We start from the raw sequence: 20968 nt of genomic DNA on the forward strand, positions 1-20968 counted from the left end.
TGGAATGTGGAATGTCAGAAGTTTCAAATTGGTAGGGAAGTTACAAAATCTGAAAAGGAAAATGCAGCAGTTCATCTACATGTCGTGGGTGCCAGTATAGTGAAATGGAGAGAAGATAATGATTTCTGGGGATATGAGTATAAGGTAACATCAACAGCAGCAGAAAATGGTAATTCGAGAGTAGGATTTGTTATGAATAGGAAGGTACGCAGAGCATATTACTGTGAGCAGTTCAGTGATAGGATTGTTCTCATCAGAATCACGAGGAAATCAACACCAACTACAATATTTCAGTTATAAACAGTGACATCACATGCAAAAGATAAAGAGGTAGAAGAAAGTATATGAAGATACTTAATGGGTAATTCAGTTTGTACAAGGAGATATCATATTTACCTGATTATAAGACACATTTTTTCCCAAATTCATCATTCAAAAAAATGCAAGGTTGTCTAATATTCACAGATTAAACTACTGCTGCTGAGGTCAACATTTTTACAGTGTTGAGTATAGTATATAGAGGCATCATTACATTTATCGGGGTCATCTGAAATTCATAGATGAAGCTCTGACAACTGAGGTCATGTGCACATTTATTTTGAATTTGTAAGGGTAGTGTTCGACAAACAAAACTCGTATTCCAACTGGCTCGAGATTTCCCAATACGCCGAAGCACTTGACACAGTACTGATGTCAACTATCACGTGATATGGACTCATGCAGCACTAGTGCAAGAGATACGCGAGAAGCTATAAACTAGCCACTACAACATTCTATCACTCTGATTAAAATTTGACAATTCTGTGAAACAGAAGAGGAAATAGCATTAAATTCTATCATATTACAAACTTTTGTTGTATTTGAACAGGCTCACAACAAACATTCTCATACATGTATGGGTATCATATACGCACATTAATGATGCTTTTTAAGTAGCCTAAAGATATGTTGTCCTTCAGAAAACACAGACCAATATTTTATTTCGAATGAGATACAGTAATGAGTTACTAAGTGGATTGCAAATGAGAAATGTGCTCACTGTTCATGTATTGGAATACCGGGTAAATTACCAGCTTTTTACTCAGCTTTATAACATGATGGTGACATTCAGTTGGAAAAAGAAAGGAAATTAATCCAGGATGAAATGTCTTAATAAAGGAAATAAATCATATTAAACTGACAGTAACTGTTAAAATGAGAATAAATTACAGCCACAAGACCTGTATGGAGACAGCAGTAATAGACATCACTAGATCGAGGTACAAGTGAAAGTTCGAGAATGGGACTGAATCTTAATTGCAATCTTTTATTTATGTAGTAGTTGGTGTTGTTACACATGATATTCACACTAGAAGGTACTGCAGTCTGTTTTTCACAACTGCTCAAGCTCAGCCAGTGTGGAAGGATTGGATGGAAAAAAAAACTAGCCATGTTCACAGATTCCACTGTAATGACAACCTCAGAAATAACAACATATTCGAATGAAAGAGCCAAATATTTGTGACAACAAAGATCTAAATTTCACCGCTGTGCTGTTCAGATGATGAAGATTAAAAATGGTGATACCACTGACCACATAATAGATATTTTAAGGGAAAAGAAAAGCCTTTACATATGCGGCAAAGCCTTTACACATGTCTGCTTGTGCCTGTATATGTGTGGATGGATGTGTGTGTATGTGCGAGTGTATACCTGTCCCTTTTTCCCCCTAAGGTAAGTCTTTCCGCTCCCGGGATTGGAATGACTCCTTACCCTCTTCCTTAAAACCCACATCCTTTCATCTTTCCCTCTCCTTCCCTCTTTCCTGATGAAGCAACTGTTGGTTGTGAAAGCTTGAATTTTGCTTGTACGTTTGTGTGTCTATCAACATACCAGCACTTTCGTTTGGTTAATACTTTCAATGACTTACTTTATTTACACACAAATTTCAAGCTTTCACAACCCAAGGTTGCTTCATCAGGAAAGTCAGGAAAGAGGGAAGGAGAGGGAAAGACGAAAGGATGTGGGTTTTAAGGAAGAGGGTAAGGAGTCATTCCAATCCCGGAGCAGAAAGACTTACAGTAGGGGGAGAAAAGGACAGGTGTATACTCGCACACACACACACACATATCCATCCGCACATACACAGACACAAGCAGACATTTGTAAAGGCAAAGGCAAAAAACTCTTTGCCTTTACAAATGTCTGCTTGTGTCTGTGTATGTGTGGATGGATATGTGTGTGTGTGTGTGTGTGTGTGTGTGTGTGTGTGTGTGTGTGTGTGTGTGTGTGTGTGTGTGTGGGTGTGGGTGTGGGTGTGGGTGGGTGGGTGTGTGGGTGTGGGTGTGTGTGGGTGTGTGTACACCTGTCCTTTTTCCCCCTAAGGTAAGTCTTTCCGCTCCCGGTATTGGAATGACTCCTTACCCCCCCTTACCCTCTCCCTTAAAACCCACATCCTTTCGTCTTTCCCTCTCCTTCCCTCTTTCCTGAAGAAGCAACCGTTGGTTGCGAAAGCTAGAAATTTTGTGTGTGTGTTTGTGTGTTATTTTATTGTGCCTGTCTACCGGCGCTTTCCCGCTTGGTAAGTCTTGGAGTCTTGGAATCTTTGTTTTTAACACACAAAATTTCGAGCTTTCGCAATCGGCGGTTGCTTCGTCAGGAAAGAGGGAAGGAGAGAGAAAGATGAAAGGATGTGGGTTTTAAGGGAGAGGGTAAGGAGTCATTCCAATCCCGGGAGCGGAAAGACTTACCTTAGAGGGAAAAAAGGACAGGTATACACACACACACACACACAGACACACACACACACACACACACACACACACACACACACACCCGCACACATACAGACACAGGCAGACATATGTAAATGTACATATGTCTGCCTGTGTCTGTATGTGTGCAGATGGAGGTGTGTGTGTGTGTGTGTGTGTGTGTGTGTGTGTGTGTGTGTGTGTGTGTGGGCGCGCGCGCGCTCCAGTGTGTACCTGTCCTTTCTTTCCCTCCAAGGTAAGTCTTTCCGTTCCCGGGATTGGAATGACTCCTTAACCTCTTCCTTAAAACCCACATCCTTTCGCCTTTCCCTCTCCTTCCCTCTTTTCTGACTTTCCTGATGAAGCAACTTTGGGTTGTGAAAGCTTGAAATTTGTGTGTAAATAATGTAAGTCATTGAAAGTATTGGCGTTTAATTTAAAATGACAGCAAACCAAACTTAATTGCTTCTGTTATAAATAATTTGTATATGTGTAGTAATATTTCAAAGCAATAAGCGTGAAGATGATTGACGAAGGATACTGGCCCTTGACTAACATTTTATTAGTGGTCCTTTCAGACTAAGCAACCTGTATCTTTTAAATATCAAAGTCTGGTGTTTCCTGGTCCAGCAACTGTAAATTACAAAATAAGATTTTAATCATGAGAGCCATTACTCCTTCGAGGCTTTGCAAAAATCACTAAAAAGAAAGTCACCATAGAAGTCAAGAAAAGTTATATTAACATTAAAACTGAAATTCTGTTTGAGGGACCACAAGTCAAACCTGTAATACAAATATTTATCTCATTTCACCAATAAGCCATTCTTTAACTACTGGGTTGGTAAGCAAATAAGGTACAAAAGAAAAGGGTCCAAAAATTATCGTAAACCACTTCTTTTTGTTTATTTTATTTCCCTAGTATTATTAAAATGTAGACAATCTATAAATGGCATAAGTTTAGAATCAGGGTAATGTTAACTTTTTGACAGATACATTTATCTCAATAAAACAGTTTGTAATTTTGATTAGTCAGAATATTTTAAAAATAAATTTTTCTCAAAGATCCTCTTAGAAAAAGGGGTGGGTGTTATCTTATATTCAGGGTCATCTTATACTTGGGTAAAGACAGTAATCTAGTAATCATGGGGTACTGGAACATGGTGGTAGGGGAAAAATACACAAAAGAGTTATGGAAGAATATGGACTTCCTAGCATGAATGAGGGAGGGGAGAGACTAATAGTATTCTGCTATGAGTTTCAGCTGGTGGTAGCAAATACACTGTTCAAAAATCACAAGAGAAAAAGGTAAACTTGGAAAAGTCCAAGAGACACATAGGAAGATTACAGCAGGATTACACCATTCAGATAGAGATTACAAAATTAGATGAAGGATTGTACCACATGGTCAGATCACAATTTAGTGATGATGAAGAATACACTGAAGTTTCAGAGAAATGTCTGGAAGAGAATACCACATTAGGCAATTCAGTTGAAGAGGAATGAATATCTCTAAAAATGGGCAATCACAGAAGTTGGACAAACAGAAATAGGGACAAAGATAGCAACAGAACACAAACCTTAAGTAGTAGAAGAATTACTTCAACTCATCTACAAAAGACAAGAATACAGCAATATAAGCTACTTAGGAACAAAATAAACAGGAAGATGAGGGACGACAAAGCAAAATAACTACAGGAAAAATGTGAAGAAATAGAAAGAGAAATGATTACCAGGAAGACTGATTCAGCACACAGAAAAGTAAAAACAACCTTCAGTGAAATTACAGATAATAGTAGCAACACTAAGACTGTAATGATGATTCCAGTGTCAAATTCAAAGGAGAGACTGATGAATGAAAAGAGACTTTGTACAAAAACAAATCTCCCGTGCCTTATCTTTCCAGTCTCCCACCACCTTCCAAAGTCCACAGTCTGGCCACAGAGGAGCATTCCCCTCGTAACTCAGTACCATCCGGGACTGGAGCAACTGAATTACATTCTCCGCCAGAGTTTTGATTACCTCTTGCCTTGCCCTGAAATAAGAAATGTCCTACTCACTATCCTTCCCACCCCTCCTACCGTGGTATTCCACCGTCCACCGTACCTACACAATATACTCATCCATCCTTACACAACCCCTGCTCCCAATCCCTTACCTCATGGCTCATACCCCTGTAATAGACCTAGATGCAACACCTGTCCCATACATCCTCCTACCACCACCTACTCCAGTCCGGTCACTAACATCACCTATCCCATCAAAGGCAGGGCTACCTGTGAAACCAGTCATGTGATTTACAAGCTAAGCTGCTACCACTGTACTGCACTCTATGTAGGCATGATAACCAACAAGCTGTCTGTCCGCATGAATGGCCACTGACAAACTGTGGCCAAAAAACAAGTGGACCACCCTGTTGCTGAACACGCTGCCAAACATGATACCCCTCATCTCAATGACTGCTTGACAGCCTGTGCCATATGGATCCTTCCCACCAACACCAGCTTTTCTGAATTGCACAGGTGGGAACTTTCCCTGCAATACATCCTATGTTCCCATAACCCTCCTGGCCTCAAAATTCGTTAATCACTGTCCTCACCCATCCAGCCCCCTCCCTGTTCCCATTCCAGCACTACACAGCCGTCATTTCACGCCACACCCAGTCTTTTTAATTTCTGTTTATTTTTCTCCTTTCCGTTACTTACCCCCTCCCCCCTCTGCACCTTCTCTCCTGCTCTCCATCTAAATGTCAACACTTCACTGTCTACCATTCCCACCATACTATCCCTCCCCCTGCCTGGCCAGCCTCCTCCTTACCCCCACCCAGTCACCACTCCCATCATACACTGGTGCTGCTGCTCACAGTGTAGTTTCAGCTCTCTGAGATTGCAGACGTGTGTGCTTGTTGCGTTTGCGTATGTGTGTCTGCTGCTGACAAAGGCCTTAATGTCCGAAAGCTATGATTGTGTGAATCTTTTTATTGTGCCTATCGCGACTCAGCATCTTCGCTATATGGTGAGTAACAACTTTCCTTCTCTGGTATTGTTACATTCCATCCTGTATTTACCATTGTAGAATGAAAGTATTCTCAGACATGATGCTACAGAAGGAAATTAGGTAGACTGATAAGGAATGAGGAGGTTCTTCACAAAATTGACAAAGAACAGAACATTTGGAAAACATTGACAAGAAGAAGGGACAGGATGATGGGAAATGTGTTAAGACATCATGGAATAACTTCAATGACACTCGAGGAAGCTGTAGATGTTCAAAACTGTAGACGGAAGATAGAGATTGGAATATATCCAATGAATAATTGAGGATGTAGGATGCAAGTGCTATTGAGGACATAGGGTGCAAGTGGTACTCTGAGATGTAGAGGTTGGCACAGGAGAGAAAGTTGAGGCAAACCACAGCGAACTAGTCAGATGACTAATGATGCAAAAAAAAAGTGTTATCGAGAGTGCAGCCATTACTGAAAAGGCGCCAGGTTTTCAACAGTATCTTCTGAGGTGCTCCTTAGCACATATTTTTGGATTTTCAGTCAAGGACGACAGCATCAGGATACCTGGACAGACACCTCCATTACTGTTGAACTGCAACACACAATGGATGAATATTTGCAGTTCTTTAAGATCTCATCTTCATTATTTTCTTTTCTTCAATTGGAAATGTATATCATTGACAAGTCATACAATATGATACTGCACCAGTGTTTAGACAACCTTTTAAACTCTCCAACAAGTCTCAAGTAATTCACTTATTACCTTACTTAATATATTCTATATTCATTTTTAAAAGTCCCAAAGGAGCACTCTTTTTCTTTTTTATTTCATTTGCACATTTCTAGTAATGTGAAGTTAAAAATGATGCTCTCTATGTTCTGATGGATAAATATCGTATTCTAGTGTCTATGATTTAATTATGCACTTATACTTGGATACTTACTGAATGAAAATTTTTTTCATTTGATGTTTAATTTTCTTTTAATTTCTGAAAACAGTAATTCATGGTTTTTGGCGCCTACACCATTGGGCTAATTTCTTGTGTAGCTATTCAATCAACCACTAATGCATTAGACAGACTGTACAAGATGATATTGTATTGACAGCTGATACATCTCACACTGTGACATAATGTGGACACCTAAATCTAACAGATGTCAATATCCCACAAAAAGTAAATTGTTTCTAACTTTTCTTCAAAGATCCTGTGCTTCTACAACAGCTGATGCCTAGAAATAATACAATACCTTCTTTCTGCTCACAGCCTCTCTTATTTTGCCATATTTTTGTCTCCCTCTGTAGTGACAGTCTTCCCTCTACTTGACTGCCAACTCATCACGAGTATTTTCCACATGTTTTTCAATATTTTCAAATCTGTCCCAAGCTGCAGTTTGGTTTCTTCCTGTTTCTCTACATTTCCCAAACTACACAGATTATTTCCACAAACTTAAGACTGTTCCACCTTAATCACATATTATTTTAGCTTAATATATGCATCTATTGTTGATAGGTACAGTAATTAATCCTATGATTCAACTGTACAAATTGCTTTCAACATGCACGTTATTTCAAGCTGAAATTTTTACACAAATTTTGAAGATGATAACAAGCCCGCAGAAAAAAAAGTAAAACAACAATGTGAGAGAAATTCAAAACTAATCTCTTTCCCTCAACTTATTTGAAAGTATAAAAGTTTCTTAACTAATGCAGGCACTAATATGCATAGATAATAGGTGCAGGACATGATCAACCAATCAGTCACCTTTAAATGTATAAGGCAATTCTTCTCTCGCCTTTTCCATCAACTTCTTTCTCTCCATTAAGATGTCCTTGATGTTGTTAATATTTTGTTTCACGGTAGACTTCTGTGCATTTGTTTGGTTTGGTTGCTGAGAACTGGATTTCTTCTCACTGTTTTTCTTTTCATTGCCTGCAAAAATAGAATATTATTCCAAAAGACAAATTCTTTCTTCAACTGTGCAACTGTAGTGGATATTTTATATTCACAGGGTAAAAAAGATGCATAACTGAAATTTGTTATAAAAAGAAGGGCACACAGCTTTACACACTTTTGGTCTTGACTGAGCTAACCTACAGAAACCCCAAACAATTCAGCATACCTTTGGCACTGCTGTCATCATCACTCTCACTGTCTTCTTTCAAGTCTGATAGGTTGTCCTCTTCACTGCTATCACTTGCAACTCTTTCATCATCATCCACATTTGCCTCATCATCATCATCATCATCATCATCATCATCATCATCACCACCACCACCACCACCAGCAGCAGCATCACTGCCACCACCACAGTCATCATCAGCACTACTTTGACTATCATCATTGCCGCCAATACCATTATCTGTGGATACAAAATATAAAAAAGGAAATAAGCAACATCTACAATGAAATGCTGGCTCAAAGGAGATTTATGTCCCACATGGGCAACATAAAAAAAGTACCAGTTTTCTCTGCAACACCTTCATCACCTTGTAGTTGGAGTTGCCCATCAGCAGTGTAGGTCAACATGGTGTCCTGGCCACTCTCAAAGTCAAACCTTTATTTTAAAAAATAAAAATAAAACAAGGTGAATTCAAAATTTTACTCCCGAGTTGCTTAAATTATGAAGTAACACATTTAAATATGTTTCTGACACAAAATACATTTTATATGAGAGAAGTGAATGTTCATTAAACCTTCTGCAGAAGGTTTTCAGCCACCTCAACTTGTCATGACTTTAAACTGATGTTCTCTGTTCAACAGAGCCTACAATAAAGAAGAGATCAATTTTTAGAGCCACCAATAGCTGCGGATGAAATAAACCTTTGTTGGCTACCAGTTTTAATCAACTGATCATCATTACGTAACATTCATTGACAATATTTAAATCAATCTGCACAGTATTGTTCTTCCCAGAGCACCAAAAAGTAAAATGAAGTGCTATCTTGTGTCACTGAAACTGCAACAAATAGTAAAATGTAATTTTACTGCTGACAGCAGTTTCAGTGACACAGGACAGTTTTTTTTTTTTAATTTTACTAAAATGTTATTTTAATGTTGATGGCAGTTTCAGTGATTCAGGATCTTCTTTTACTACTATTGGAAAATAATTTTACTGTAGACAGCCGTTTCAGTGATGCAGGATGGGTTTTTTAATTTCGTTTCTTGATGCCACAGGGGGAACAATAGCCTGAAAGTTGATATAAATAATTGTATGTTCCTTAATGGTGATTGGTCGAGCAAAACTGGGACGGAATAAAGGTTTAGTCCATCGGCAATTCTTGATGGTCCTTACATATGAATTTTTCAAACATTTATGATAGATAAAAAATTTATCACATTATGAGACTGCATTTCATGTATACATGGTGGTCAGAAAATGTGTGAAATGCTTGTAGGGATGTTACAGGGCAGGTTGTACTGAGACATGAATGTTAAGCAAGAAATTCAATAAGTTGCTCCGTTTCCAAATTATTTAGCATTGAAGTTAGCCAATCGGGGCATCGCGCACTCGCATTCCAGCGGCCTGCCAGGGGCGGTGTCGCCCAACGCATGCTTTGTTTGGTTAGCTGTAACCTTAACTTGCACGCACGATGACCTGATTGGCTGACTTCAGTGCCAAATAACTCGGAAATGGCCCAATGTATCGCATTTTTTTCTTAACATTTGTGTCTCGTACAATCTGCCCTACAACATCACGACAAGCATTACAGACATTTTCTGACCATCCTGTATAACATGCGATGAACTGGTAACACATACGATAACATCAAAATGTCATTCAGATACCAAAAAGGAGTATATCCTGACCAATGCAGTGTGGTATATACCACACCGGTTCCTGATAACAATGATTTGGAAGACTATAAACATTACTCCTGTACAGCTCAAACAATTGAAACTCCAGGTAGGAATATCAAAAATGTAGGAAGAAGACAGATAGCTACTTACTGTAAGGAAGACACACTAAATTGCAGACAGGTACAATTAAAAGACAGTTACAAGTGGCTCTCTTTTCTCCAAAGGTCTCTTTAAATTTTCCAGTAGGCAGTATCTATCTTACCCCTAGTGAGATAAGCCTCTACGTCCTTACATTTGTCCTCTCGCCATCCCTGCTTTGCCATTTTGTACTTCCTGTTGATCTCATTTTTGAGATGTTTGTATTCCTTCTTGCCTACTTCATTTACATTTTCTCCTTTCATCAATTAAATTCAATATTTATTCTGTTACCCCAGGGTTTCTGCTAGACTTTGTCTTTTTACCTAATTGATCCTCTGCTGCCTTCACTACTTCATCCCTCAGAGCTACCCATTCTTCTTCTACTGTATTTCTTTCCCCCATTCCTGTCAATTGTTCCCTTATGCTCTCCCCGAAACACTGTACAACCTCTGGTTTAGTCAGTTTATCCAGGTCCCATCTCCTTAAATTCCCACCTTTTTGCAGTTTCTTCAGTTTTAATCTACAGTTCACAACCAATAGATTGTGGTCAGAGTCCACACCTGCCCTGGAAATGTCTTACAATTTAAAACCTGGTTCCTAAATCTCTGTCTTACCATTATATAATCTATCTGATACCGTCTATTATCTCCAGGATTCTTCCATGCATACAACCTTCTTTTATGATTCTTGAACCAAGTGTTAGCTATGATTAAGTTATGCTCTGTGCAAAATTCTACCAAAATTCTAACAGACGGCTTCCTCTCTCATTTCTCTCCCCCAACCCATATTCACCCATTATGTTTCCTTCTCTCCCTTTTCCTGCTCTCGAATTCCAGTCACCCATGACTAGTAAATGTTCGTCTCCCTTCACTACCTGAATAATTTCTTTTATCTCATCATACATTTTATCAATTTCTTCATCATCTGCAGAGCCAGTTGGCATATAAACTTGTACTACTGTAGTAGGCATGGGCTTCGTGTCTATCTTGGCCACAATAATGCATTCAATAAGCTGTTTGTAATAGCTTACCCGCACTCCTATTTTTTTATTCATTATTAAACCTACTCCTGCAATACCCCTATTTGATTGGAGGTAAACTTTTAGCCGATCAGTCAGCATTGAACAACATAATGACAATTCCACCATTTTACATTTCCAGTGAAGGCTTACTTGTGCTATTTTTGGTAGCTTAAAAGAAAATAAGTGAGTTATTTCAATACCAAACACAATTTTTAAAAATACATAAAACATATAAGTTAACACAAAACACAAAAGCAGTAATGCTATGCATTTAACAACTAACTATTCCTGCTCAACTCCATTCATTTTTAAAATTCAGTCTATTCACAATTGTATAAAGATGTCAAACAAACCCATCATCTAAATCATCAGCACTCCGTAGTCGTGAATTTGCAGATGTCAATGTTCCTCTTTCAGATGGATTGAGGCCATGCATTCGTTGCAAGCGTTCAGCTTCCAACTTTTCTAAACGCTCCTTCTCCTCTTTTGCCAGTTCATCTTCTGATTTCAAACGATCTGATGGCTAGAAAACATTAGATCGTTTATGTATGTAATTTTGAAGTCATTACGACAGTGCGAAATAAGAGTTATGGGTCCTACATATTAGTAACCAAGCAAATTCTGATCAGCTTTATTTCAAAAATAAAAATTAATATGTTAATGTACAATTCAAAAATGGAAAATCCAGAATGGAATGTAACTATATAAGTGTGGCCTCAGCAGCCAGAGATTGCAGTCTCGCGTGTGTGTGTGTGTGTGTGTGTGTGTGTGTGTGTGTGTGTGTGTGTGTGTGTGTGTTTTCTATCTGTGAAGAAACCCTTGTTGGCTGAAAGCTCATTTTCTGACAATCTTTCTGTTGTGCCTATTTGCAAATCAGCATCTCCACTGTATGGTAAATATGGTAATGTACAGACAGATTGCTGGTCTCCACATACCTTTCCACGCGCTTCAAATATGAGTTGCTTCATGACTGTATCATACGAATCAGGTTTAGAAATTTCTTCATTGTTGACTAATGCAGCTCCAGTTTTTACTGTTGTTACTATAGGAAGAAGATCTTTCCATTCACTGTCCAGCTTCTCAGTGAGCTCAATTGTTTGTTCCCTGTTCTTTTGCTTCTCAGCTTTGCGTTTCTTTGATTCAGCTATAAGTTCTTCAATTAAATCCTTCCTAGTTCTTTTGTTTTCATCAGCTTTCTTTAAAACACCTCCACCAAAATGAGCATCTTCTACAAAATTAGCTGTAACAATATAATGAAGACATTATCAATCTATTTACGGTAATCTGCTACATTAAATCATTTTGTATGTAAGTGCATAAAAAGATGAGGCAAAAGTATCAATGAGCAGTCCAAACATTAAGCAACCATCACATATAACTCTGTGCATTAGCATATTCTCTTCAAGAACCGATTGTGATTCACTACAACTTGACACCAAGTAGGACCAGAAAACTTAGTGGTCTGGAAAAAAAAAAAAAAAAACCACACCAGACCTGTGCATGGTGATGATCTAGCCATTTTAGAAATACAATACATAGTTAACTACTGTACAATTCTATCGTGCAAAGCAATAGTGCTACGCAATATGCAATGAATACTTTTTAAATTTCTTTCATTTAATTATTTTTGTTTTAATAAGAGAAGTCTTTTTTAATTATTAAAGTGTAAGGTTTTGGGTTGTACTAAATTTTTTGGGGTTTTGTATACAGGGTGTTACAAAAAGGTACGGCCAAACTTTCAGGAAACATTCCTCACACACAAATAAAGAAAAGATGTTCTGTGGGCATGTGTCCAGGAACGCTTAATTTCCATGTTAGAGCTCATTTTAGTTTCGTCAGTATTTGATCAAACTGTAAATTTTCACAGTCAACATGTGTGGGCTGACGAGAATCCGCACGCAATTGTGCAATCACGTCATGAACACAGATTTTCTGTGAACGTTTGGGCAGGCATTGTTGGTGATGTCTTGATTGGGCCCCATGTCCTTCCACCTACGCTCAATGGAGCACGTTATCATGATTTCATACGGGATACTCTACCTGTGCTGCTAGAGCATGTGCCTTTACAAGTACAACACAACATGTGGTTCATGCGCGATGGGGCTCCTGCACTTTTCAGTCGAAGTGTTCGTACACTTCTCGACAACAGATTCGGTGACCGATGAATTGGTAGAGGCGCACCAATTCCATGGCATCCACGCTCTCCTGGCCTCAGCCCTCTTGACTTTCATTTATGGGGGCATTTGAAAGCTGTTGTCTACGCAACACCGGTACCAAATGTAAAGACTCTTTGTGTTCGTATTGTGGACGGCTGTGATACAATACGCCATTCTCCAGGGCTGCATCAGCGCATCAGGGATTCCATGCGACGGAGGGTGGATGCATGTATCCTCGCTAACGGAGGACATTTTGAACATTTCCTGTAACAAAGTGTTTGAAGTCGCACATTCTGTTGCTGTGCGTTTCCATTCCATGATTAACGTGATTTCAAGAGAAGTAATAAAATGAGCTCTAACATGGAAAGTAAGCGTTTCCGGACACATGTCCACATAACATATTTTCTTTCTTTGTGTGTGAGGAATGTTTCCTGAAAGTTTGGCCATACCTTTTTGTGACACCCTGTATATTTCTAAACCTTTTAGTGACAGAAAGTTGGGTAATTGGAATTAACTATAAATGTTTAATAAAAGACAAATTAGAGGTGCCTGAAAGGTAAAGGTTACCACTTTTAGCACATTAGGGCCCTGCCATAACTAAAGTGGAATTAATTAGGAATAAAGGAGACTACTCTCCAAAATGCAGAAGTGCTGCGTCATTGACAGATACACAAACAAAAAGTACAGAACTTAGCTAGCTTGTCCTTGTCCCAGTAGCTATTTCGTGTCAGCTAGTTGTGTGTTACTATCTCACACCCTAGCCTGTGAAATTGAGTACCCAGCCATTTGCCATTTGCCCCCTCTACATGCACCCCTAGCTAGCCCCATATTTGGCTCCCAACTCTTCCACGAGCAGCTATACACTTCCCCTCCAACCCCCTCTCTGCCTCCCATGTCTCTCCATCCCTCACTCACTCCACCTGGCACCACCACCTCATCCCAGTACACTCATCGTGCACCAGGAAAGAGTTACCAGTCGACTGAGCACAATGTAGGGAGACAAATGTGTGCATGTGAATGAGTGTGTGTGTGTGTGTGTGTGTGTGTGTGTGTGTGTGTGTGTGTTTCTCCTACAAGCTTGAAAAAGGAATTTCATTCCTAAAGCTAGCTAAGCTCTGTACCTTTTGTTTGTGTACCTGTCAATAACGCAGTGCTTCTGTCTTCTGGTGAGTCACCTCCTTTATTCCTAAATAATTCGTAATTCTCAACCAAAACTATCCATACATTATTAAAGTGGAGTTGAGATCACCATCAATTAGGGACATGTGAATCATTGGCACAAATGTAAAGACCACTGTGAAATTAGACAGAATAAATATCAAGTTCCGACATTAGGTACTAAGAGATGCAGCATAGAGGCACAACTCCCAACGCCCCATGGAACAGCTGCAAATTGAATAGAATTTCCCATATTGTCATTAAAGAAATAATATTGTGTAACTGACTTTTTCAAGTTTCCAGTATTCTACTCGGTACAGCTACTGTTATCATACGAATAATGAATTTTTCATTCACTGCATGAAAATGAAACTGAAAGAATATCACATAAGTCACACAAGATAAAATAAGAAAGAGAGTGTAGTCATTCTGCGTAACTGCAAAGGAATGAAAACCATGTAATTGGAGCTTCAGTACTTCTGTGGAGCTGTTCATGGGCAATTCTGTTGTGTATACGGAGGTTGCAATGCCATAAGACTGTGGCAAAAAGAAGGATGACTCAGGATTGGTGCAATGGCTGGCAGATGCCAATCAGTCTCAAACACAATTTCAAGAAAGAACAATATCTTTCTTCGTGAAAAAACCATGGCGTGAAACACTGACCACGTCCATCAAATGAAACCATAACTCAAGAACTGCTAACCAACACGTCAAGGTACATAACAAATAGCAACAATGTGCTGCAACTGTGAGTGCATTTTCACTTATGCAGGAAACCGACAACAGAGTCAGTTACGAGGTGCAGTGCATGTGACAACTATTCCTGCAGAAAGCCAATGGATCCCTCACATCTAAAGTGGATCTATTACCAAATCTGATTGACTGACCTCAGAGAGCTCACATATTACACGGACATTTGCTTGCTAAAAATCTGTTGTTCTAATGTGCCACTGTTTTTACTTAATGCTGTAAATGAACACATGCACATTTGGCACCTACTACACACCTGGAAATGGAAAAAAGAACACATTGATACCGGTGTGTCAGATCCACCATACTTGCTACGGACACTGCGAAAGGGCTGTACAAGCAATGATCACACGCACGGCACAGCGGACACACCAGGAACCGCGGTGTTGGCCGTCGAATGGCGCTAGCTGTGCAGCATTTGTGCACCGCCGCCGTCAGTGTCAGCCAGTTTGCCGTGGCATACGGATCTCCATCGCAGTATTTAACACTTGTAGCATGCCGCAACAGCGTGGATGTGAACCGTATGTGCAGTTGACGGACTTTGAGCGAGGGCGTATAGTGGGCATGCGGGAGGCCAGGTGGATGTACCACCGAATTGCTCAACACGTGGGGCGTGAGGTCTCCACAATACATCGATGTTGTCGCCAGTGGTCGGCGGAAGGTGCACGTGCCCGTCGACCTGGGACGGGACCGCAGCGACGCACGGATGCACGCCAAGACCGTAGGATCCTACGCGGTGCCGTAGGGGACCACACCGCCACTTCCCAGCAAATTAGGGACACTGTTGCTCCTGGGGTATCGGCGAGGACCATTCGCAACCGTCTCCATGAAGCTGGGCTACGGTCCCGCACACCGTTAGGCCGTCTTCCGCTCACACCCCAACATCGTGCAGCCCGCCTCCAGTGGTGTCGCGACAAGCGTGAATGGAGGGACGAATGGAGACGTGTCGTCTTCAGCGATGAGAGTCGCTTCTGCCTTGGTGCCAATGATTGTCGTATGCGTGTTTGGCGCCGTGCAGGTGAGCGCCACAATCAGGACTGCATACGACCGAGGCACACAGGGCCAACACCCGGCATCATGGTGTGGGGAGCGATCTCCTACACTGGCCATACACCTCTGGTGATCGTCGAGGGGACACTGAATAGTGCACGGTACATCCAAACCATCATCGAACCCATCGTTCTACCATTCCTAGACCGGCAAGGGAACTTGCTGTTCCAACAGGACAATGCACGTCCGCATGTATCCCGTGCCACCCAACGTGCTCTAGAAGGTGTAAGTCAACTACCCTGGCCAGCAAGATCTCCGGATCTGTCCCCCATTGAGCATGTTTGGGACTGGATGAAGCGTCGTCTCACGCGGTCTGCACGTCCAGCACGAACGCTGGTCCAACTGAGGCGCCAGGTGGAAATGGCATGGCAAGCCGTTCCACAGGACTAAATCCAGCATCTCTACGATCGTCTCCATGGGAGAATAGCAGTGTGCATTGCTGCGAAAGGTGGATATACACTGTACTAGTGCCGACATTGTGCATGCTCTGTTGCCTGTGTCTATGTGCCTGTGGTTCAGTCAGTGTGATCATGTGATGTATCTGACCCCAGGAATGTGTCAATAAAGTTTCCCCTTCCTGGGACAATGAATTCACGGTGTTCTTATTTCAATTTCCAGGAGTGTATATAACATTACGATACATGAAGCTCAAAGAATAGGTCAATAAACTGGTATAAGGAGTGGAACATTAATGTAGATTCTGATGACTACAGAACAACAAGGGTTTCCAATTAATGGCCTCCTTGCAGATTGGATATGTATGATACGGCTGCACTTTATCTAAACACTAGCACCATCCTTTCAGGACACATCACCCTACCTGCCTCCTTTCCACCTAAAGAATGCATCTCCTGTACAAAAATGATTTAAAAGCCATAGTGTGGTCTTCAAATCCACCAGATCTCTATTCACTATTTGTGGGTGCCCACCAATGATAATGATAGTAACAGTGTTTGGAAGAGATTCCACATTTTGCAGATACCGTATTTTCCACAATATCAGACACACTTTTTTCTTCGAAAAATTGTCTCCAAAATCTTATACTCAAAATTAATATAAAAATGTCCAGTGTTTGATTTAAAATTGCCATACATTCAATGCCACAGGAAACTTATCTATATCAGGCAATACTGGATTCAATTGGCAGCAGCAGTGCTTCCATACAACAAACACGAGTTGTGGGGATTCACCAGCTTGTTAACTCTGTCCCCTCCCAGCCCCGCCATCACAAGCCAAGACCACTGCCTAGCCGATAATGCATAATTGCAGTTTATGGTGCCAGTGAACTTGAATTGAAAGTGATTTGTGTTATTGGTAACAGTAAAATATTTCTATTTGTAGCTATTTTTGTAATGGAAAAAAGGTATTCATATGCTAAAGGCTATAAATTGAAAGTAATAGCACATGCAGAACATGGAAACAGAGCATGTGAGTGGCATTCCAGCCCTCCACCAACTGAAAAAACATTCACAACTGGTGGGCTAGTAAAGAAGAAAAAGTGAAAAAAATGAGGAAGCTTTAATGTGCAAAAAAAAGGACTGAAGGGCAAAACTAGAAGATGACACACTGAAATGGATTCAAGGACACAGTCCAAAAGGCACTGGAATTAATACAAAAATAATTCAAATTCGTGCTCGTAAGCTAGCACTACTGTGGAACTTACCAGACTTTAAGGGTGGAGTTGGTTGGTGCTACAGGTTTATGAAGCGTCGTAGACTTAGCATGCAAACCAAAACCAAAATATCTTAGAAAATGCCACACGAGCATAAAGAGGAAAAACATTATCTTTCCATCACTTCATTATTTAACACTGAAAGCAAACCAGTGTGGAACTAAGCCAAACATGAGTACAGATAAAATTCCTCTGACATTTGATTGTCGAGTAACAGAACTGTTGCCATGAAAGGTGCTAGAACTGTATCGATAACAAGTAGACATAAAAAAATGCACTAAACTGAGCTCACCAGTCTTATGGGACTGGAAACATATTGGTTATTCTAACCAAATGTGAAATTGTAAAATGGTCTCGCGATGTAATGTGTGTCAGTATAGTTTCAATAGAGAAGAGGCAGATACATGTTAAGGACTTTTGAATGTGTATGACATTACAAATTGAGCCTACAATAAAGACTCCATGGTGGCAGAAGCTATAAAACAGCAGCAGCATTTGGCCGAGCAGCAGGCACAGCAGCAACAACTACAAGATCAATTTGACACCTGCCATAACCAGATGTATCAGCTACTTCATAGCATAGAATCCACAACTGCAGTATTCCAGCATTCCAAACAAGCAAAAGAGGATTAGTAAACATAAGTAAAGTGACAAATTTAGCATTCTGAATTGTGAAACATAATGAACTCATTGAGCCTGTATGCTTTTTTTTCTTTTTTTTTTCTTTTTTTTGCCTCCCCCCTCATTTCTGGGTTGATTGTGAAGAAATTTTGTGCTATTGCAGTGTCGTTAAAATTTCAAGAAACATGTTACTATTAGGGTCTTATTTTCAGAATAAGTCTTCGATGGTTGAACTCGTGCTTAATTTTTCTGAGCGTAATGAAACAAAACAGCTGTGTGAGGCTTGGGTAGCAGATAAGTCTACATCATCAGTCACAAATGAGCTTTTACGTACCAGGAATGCCATGTTTTCTATGCTGATTCATTGATTTGTGATGTACTTTGAATGCACACAAGTCTGGCTTGAGATATTAAGTGACTCATCATTAGAAGAAATGCTTACAACAGGTCAGGCATATGAAGTAGCAAACTCATTCAACAGTCAATGACAACAACAAACTGAAATTGTAGAATTGCATTTGGTGTAATAATGTCTCATGTCCGAATGGTTTACAGAACCCTGACTGGCACAATTTTTTAATTCTTCACTCCAGTGTGAGACCTATCAAAATCAGAGCCACATATCATGTATCTGTAGCAAACAGTAAAACAGACAGTTGTCCAACTCCATAGCTGAATGGCCAGTGTGTTTGACTGTCAAGCAGAGAACCCCATTTCATTTCCCTGTACTGTCAGGGAGTTTTCCTTAGTGGGAGAATGGGAACAGGTTCCACTCAGCCTCATGATGACAACTGAGGGGCTTCTTGAATGAGAAGCAGTGACTCCAAGGTCTCGGAAGCTGACAACAGCTGGGAAAGCAGTGTACTGGCTAGATGCTCCTCCACTCTGCACCTAAGTGATGCCAATGGCAAAGGGTAACATGGGAGCCTGACAGCACTGAATGATCCACCACAGATGGAGCGTGGAACTCTTCAGTGGAAGAGGAGAGAGGGAGAAAAAAAACTGGTGCGGTTCTCATCACACATGGAAATAAAACACGTTCATAATACATAACTACTCTTAGGCTAATAGTCTTCACAAACTGTGAATAACAGTTGTTGTTGTTTGTTGTGGTCTTCAGTCCTGAGACTGGTTTGATGCAGCTCTCCATGCTACTCTATCCTGTGCAAGCTTCTTCATCTCCCAGTACCTACTGCAACCTACATCCTTCTGAATCTGCTTAGTGTATTCATCTCTTGGTCTCCCTCTACGATTTTTACCCTCCACACTGCCCTCCAATACTAAATTGGTGATCCCTTGATGCCTCAGAACATGTCCTATCAACCGATCTCTTCTTCTGGTCAAGTTGTGCCGCAAACTTCTCTTCTCCCCAATCCTATTCAATACTTCCTCATTAGTTATCTGATCTACCCATCTAATCTTCAGCAGTCTTCTGTAGCACCACATTTTGAAAGCTTCTATTCTCTTCTTGTCCAAACTATTTATCGTCCATGTTTCACTTCAATACATGGATACACTCCATACAAATACTTTCAGAAATGACTTCCTGACACTTAAATCTATACTCGATGTTAACAAATTTCTCTTCTTCAGAAACGCTTTCCTTCCCATTGCCAGTCTACATTTTATATCCTCTCTACTTCGACCATCATCAGTTATTTTGCTCCCCAAATATCAAAACTCCTTTACTACTTTAAGTGTCTCATTTCCTAATCTAATTCCCTCAGCATCACCCGACTTAATTCGACTACATTCCATTATCCTCGTTTTTCTTTTGTTGATGTTCATCTTATATCTTCCTTTTCAAGACACTGTCCATTCCATTCAACTGCTCTTCCAAGTCCCTTGCTGTCTCTGACAGATTGACAATGTCATCGGCGAACCTCAAAGTTTTTATTTCTTCTCCACGGATTTTAATACCTACTCCGAATTTTTCTTTTGTTTCCTTTACTGCTTGCTCAATATACAAATTGAATAACATCGGGGAGGGGCTACAACCCTGTCTTACTCCCTTCCCAACCACTGCTTCCCTTTCATGTCCCTCGACTCTTACAACTGCCATCTGGTTTCTGTACAAACTGTAAATAGCCTTTCACTCCCTGTATTTTACCCCTGCCACCTTTAGAATTTGAAAGAGAGTATTCCAGTCAACTTTGTCAAAAGCTTTCTCTAAGTCTACGAATGCTAGAAACGTAGGTTTGCCTTTCCTTAATCTTTCTTCTAAGATAAGTCGTAAGGTCAGTATTGCCTCACGTGTTCCAACATTTCTATGAAATCCAAACTGATCTTCCCCGAGGTCGGCTTCTACTAGTTTTTCCATTCGTCTGTAAAGAATTCATGTTTGTATTTTGCAGCTGTGGCTTATTAAACTGATTGTTCGGTAATTTTCACATCTGTCAATACCGGCTTTCTTTGGGATTGGAATTATTATATTCTTCTTGAACTCTGAGGGTATTTCGCCTGTCTCATACATCTTGCTCATCGGATGGTAGAGTTTTGTCAGGACTGGCTCTCCCAACGCTGTCAGTAGTTCCAATGGAATGTTGTCTACTCCGGGGGCCTTGCTTCGACTCAGGTCTTTCAGTGCTCTGTCAAACTCTTCACGAAGTATTGTATGTCCCATTTCATCTTCATCCACATCCTCTTCCATTTCCATAATATTGTCCTCAAGTACATCGCCCTTGTATAAACTTTCTATATACTCCTTCCACCTTTCTGCCTTCCCTTCTTTGCTTAGAACTGGGCTGCCATCTGAGCTCTTGATATTCATACACGTGGTTCTCTTCTCTCCAAAGGTCTCTTTAATTTTCTGTAGGCAGTATCTATCTTACCCCTAGTGAGATAAGCCTCTACATCCTTACATTTGTCC

The 20968-nt window shown here is 40.3% G+C and overlaps 1 protein-coding gene across 1 annotated transcript in view; it reads right to left on the reverse strand.

The window, feature by feature from the left end:
* LOC126353796 (nucleolar protein 14 homolog) overlaps positions 1-20968 on the reverse strand; it is a 61120-nt gene that overhangs the window by 20104 nt on the left and 20048 nt on the right. The window contains exons 4-8 of the mRNA XM_050002891.1: positions 11628-11932; positions 11046-11215; positions 8195-8289; positions 7855-8094; positions 7497-7664 (exon numbers count right to left, since the gene is read on the reverse strand). Of these exons, the coding sequence (XP_049858848.1) occupies positions 7497-7664; positions 7855-8094; positions 8195-8289; positions 11046-11215; positions 11628-11932 (978 nt within the window). The remainder of the gene's footprint in view (positions 1-7496; positions 7665-7854; positions 8095-8194; positions 8290-11045; positions 11216-11627; positions 11933-20968) is intronic.

The sequence above is a fragment of the Schistocerca gregaria genome, chromosome 3, assembly GCF_023897955.1.
Source record: "Schistocerca gregaria isolate iqSchGreg1 chromosome 3, iqSchGreg1.2, whole genome shotgun sequence".
Lineage (NCBI taxonomy): Eukaryota > Metazoa > Arthropoda > Insecta > Orthoptera > Acrididae > Schistocerca > Schistocerca gregaria.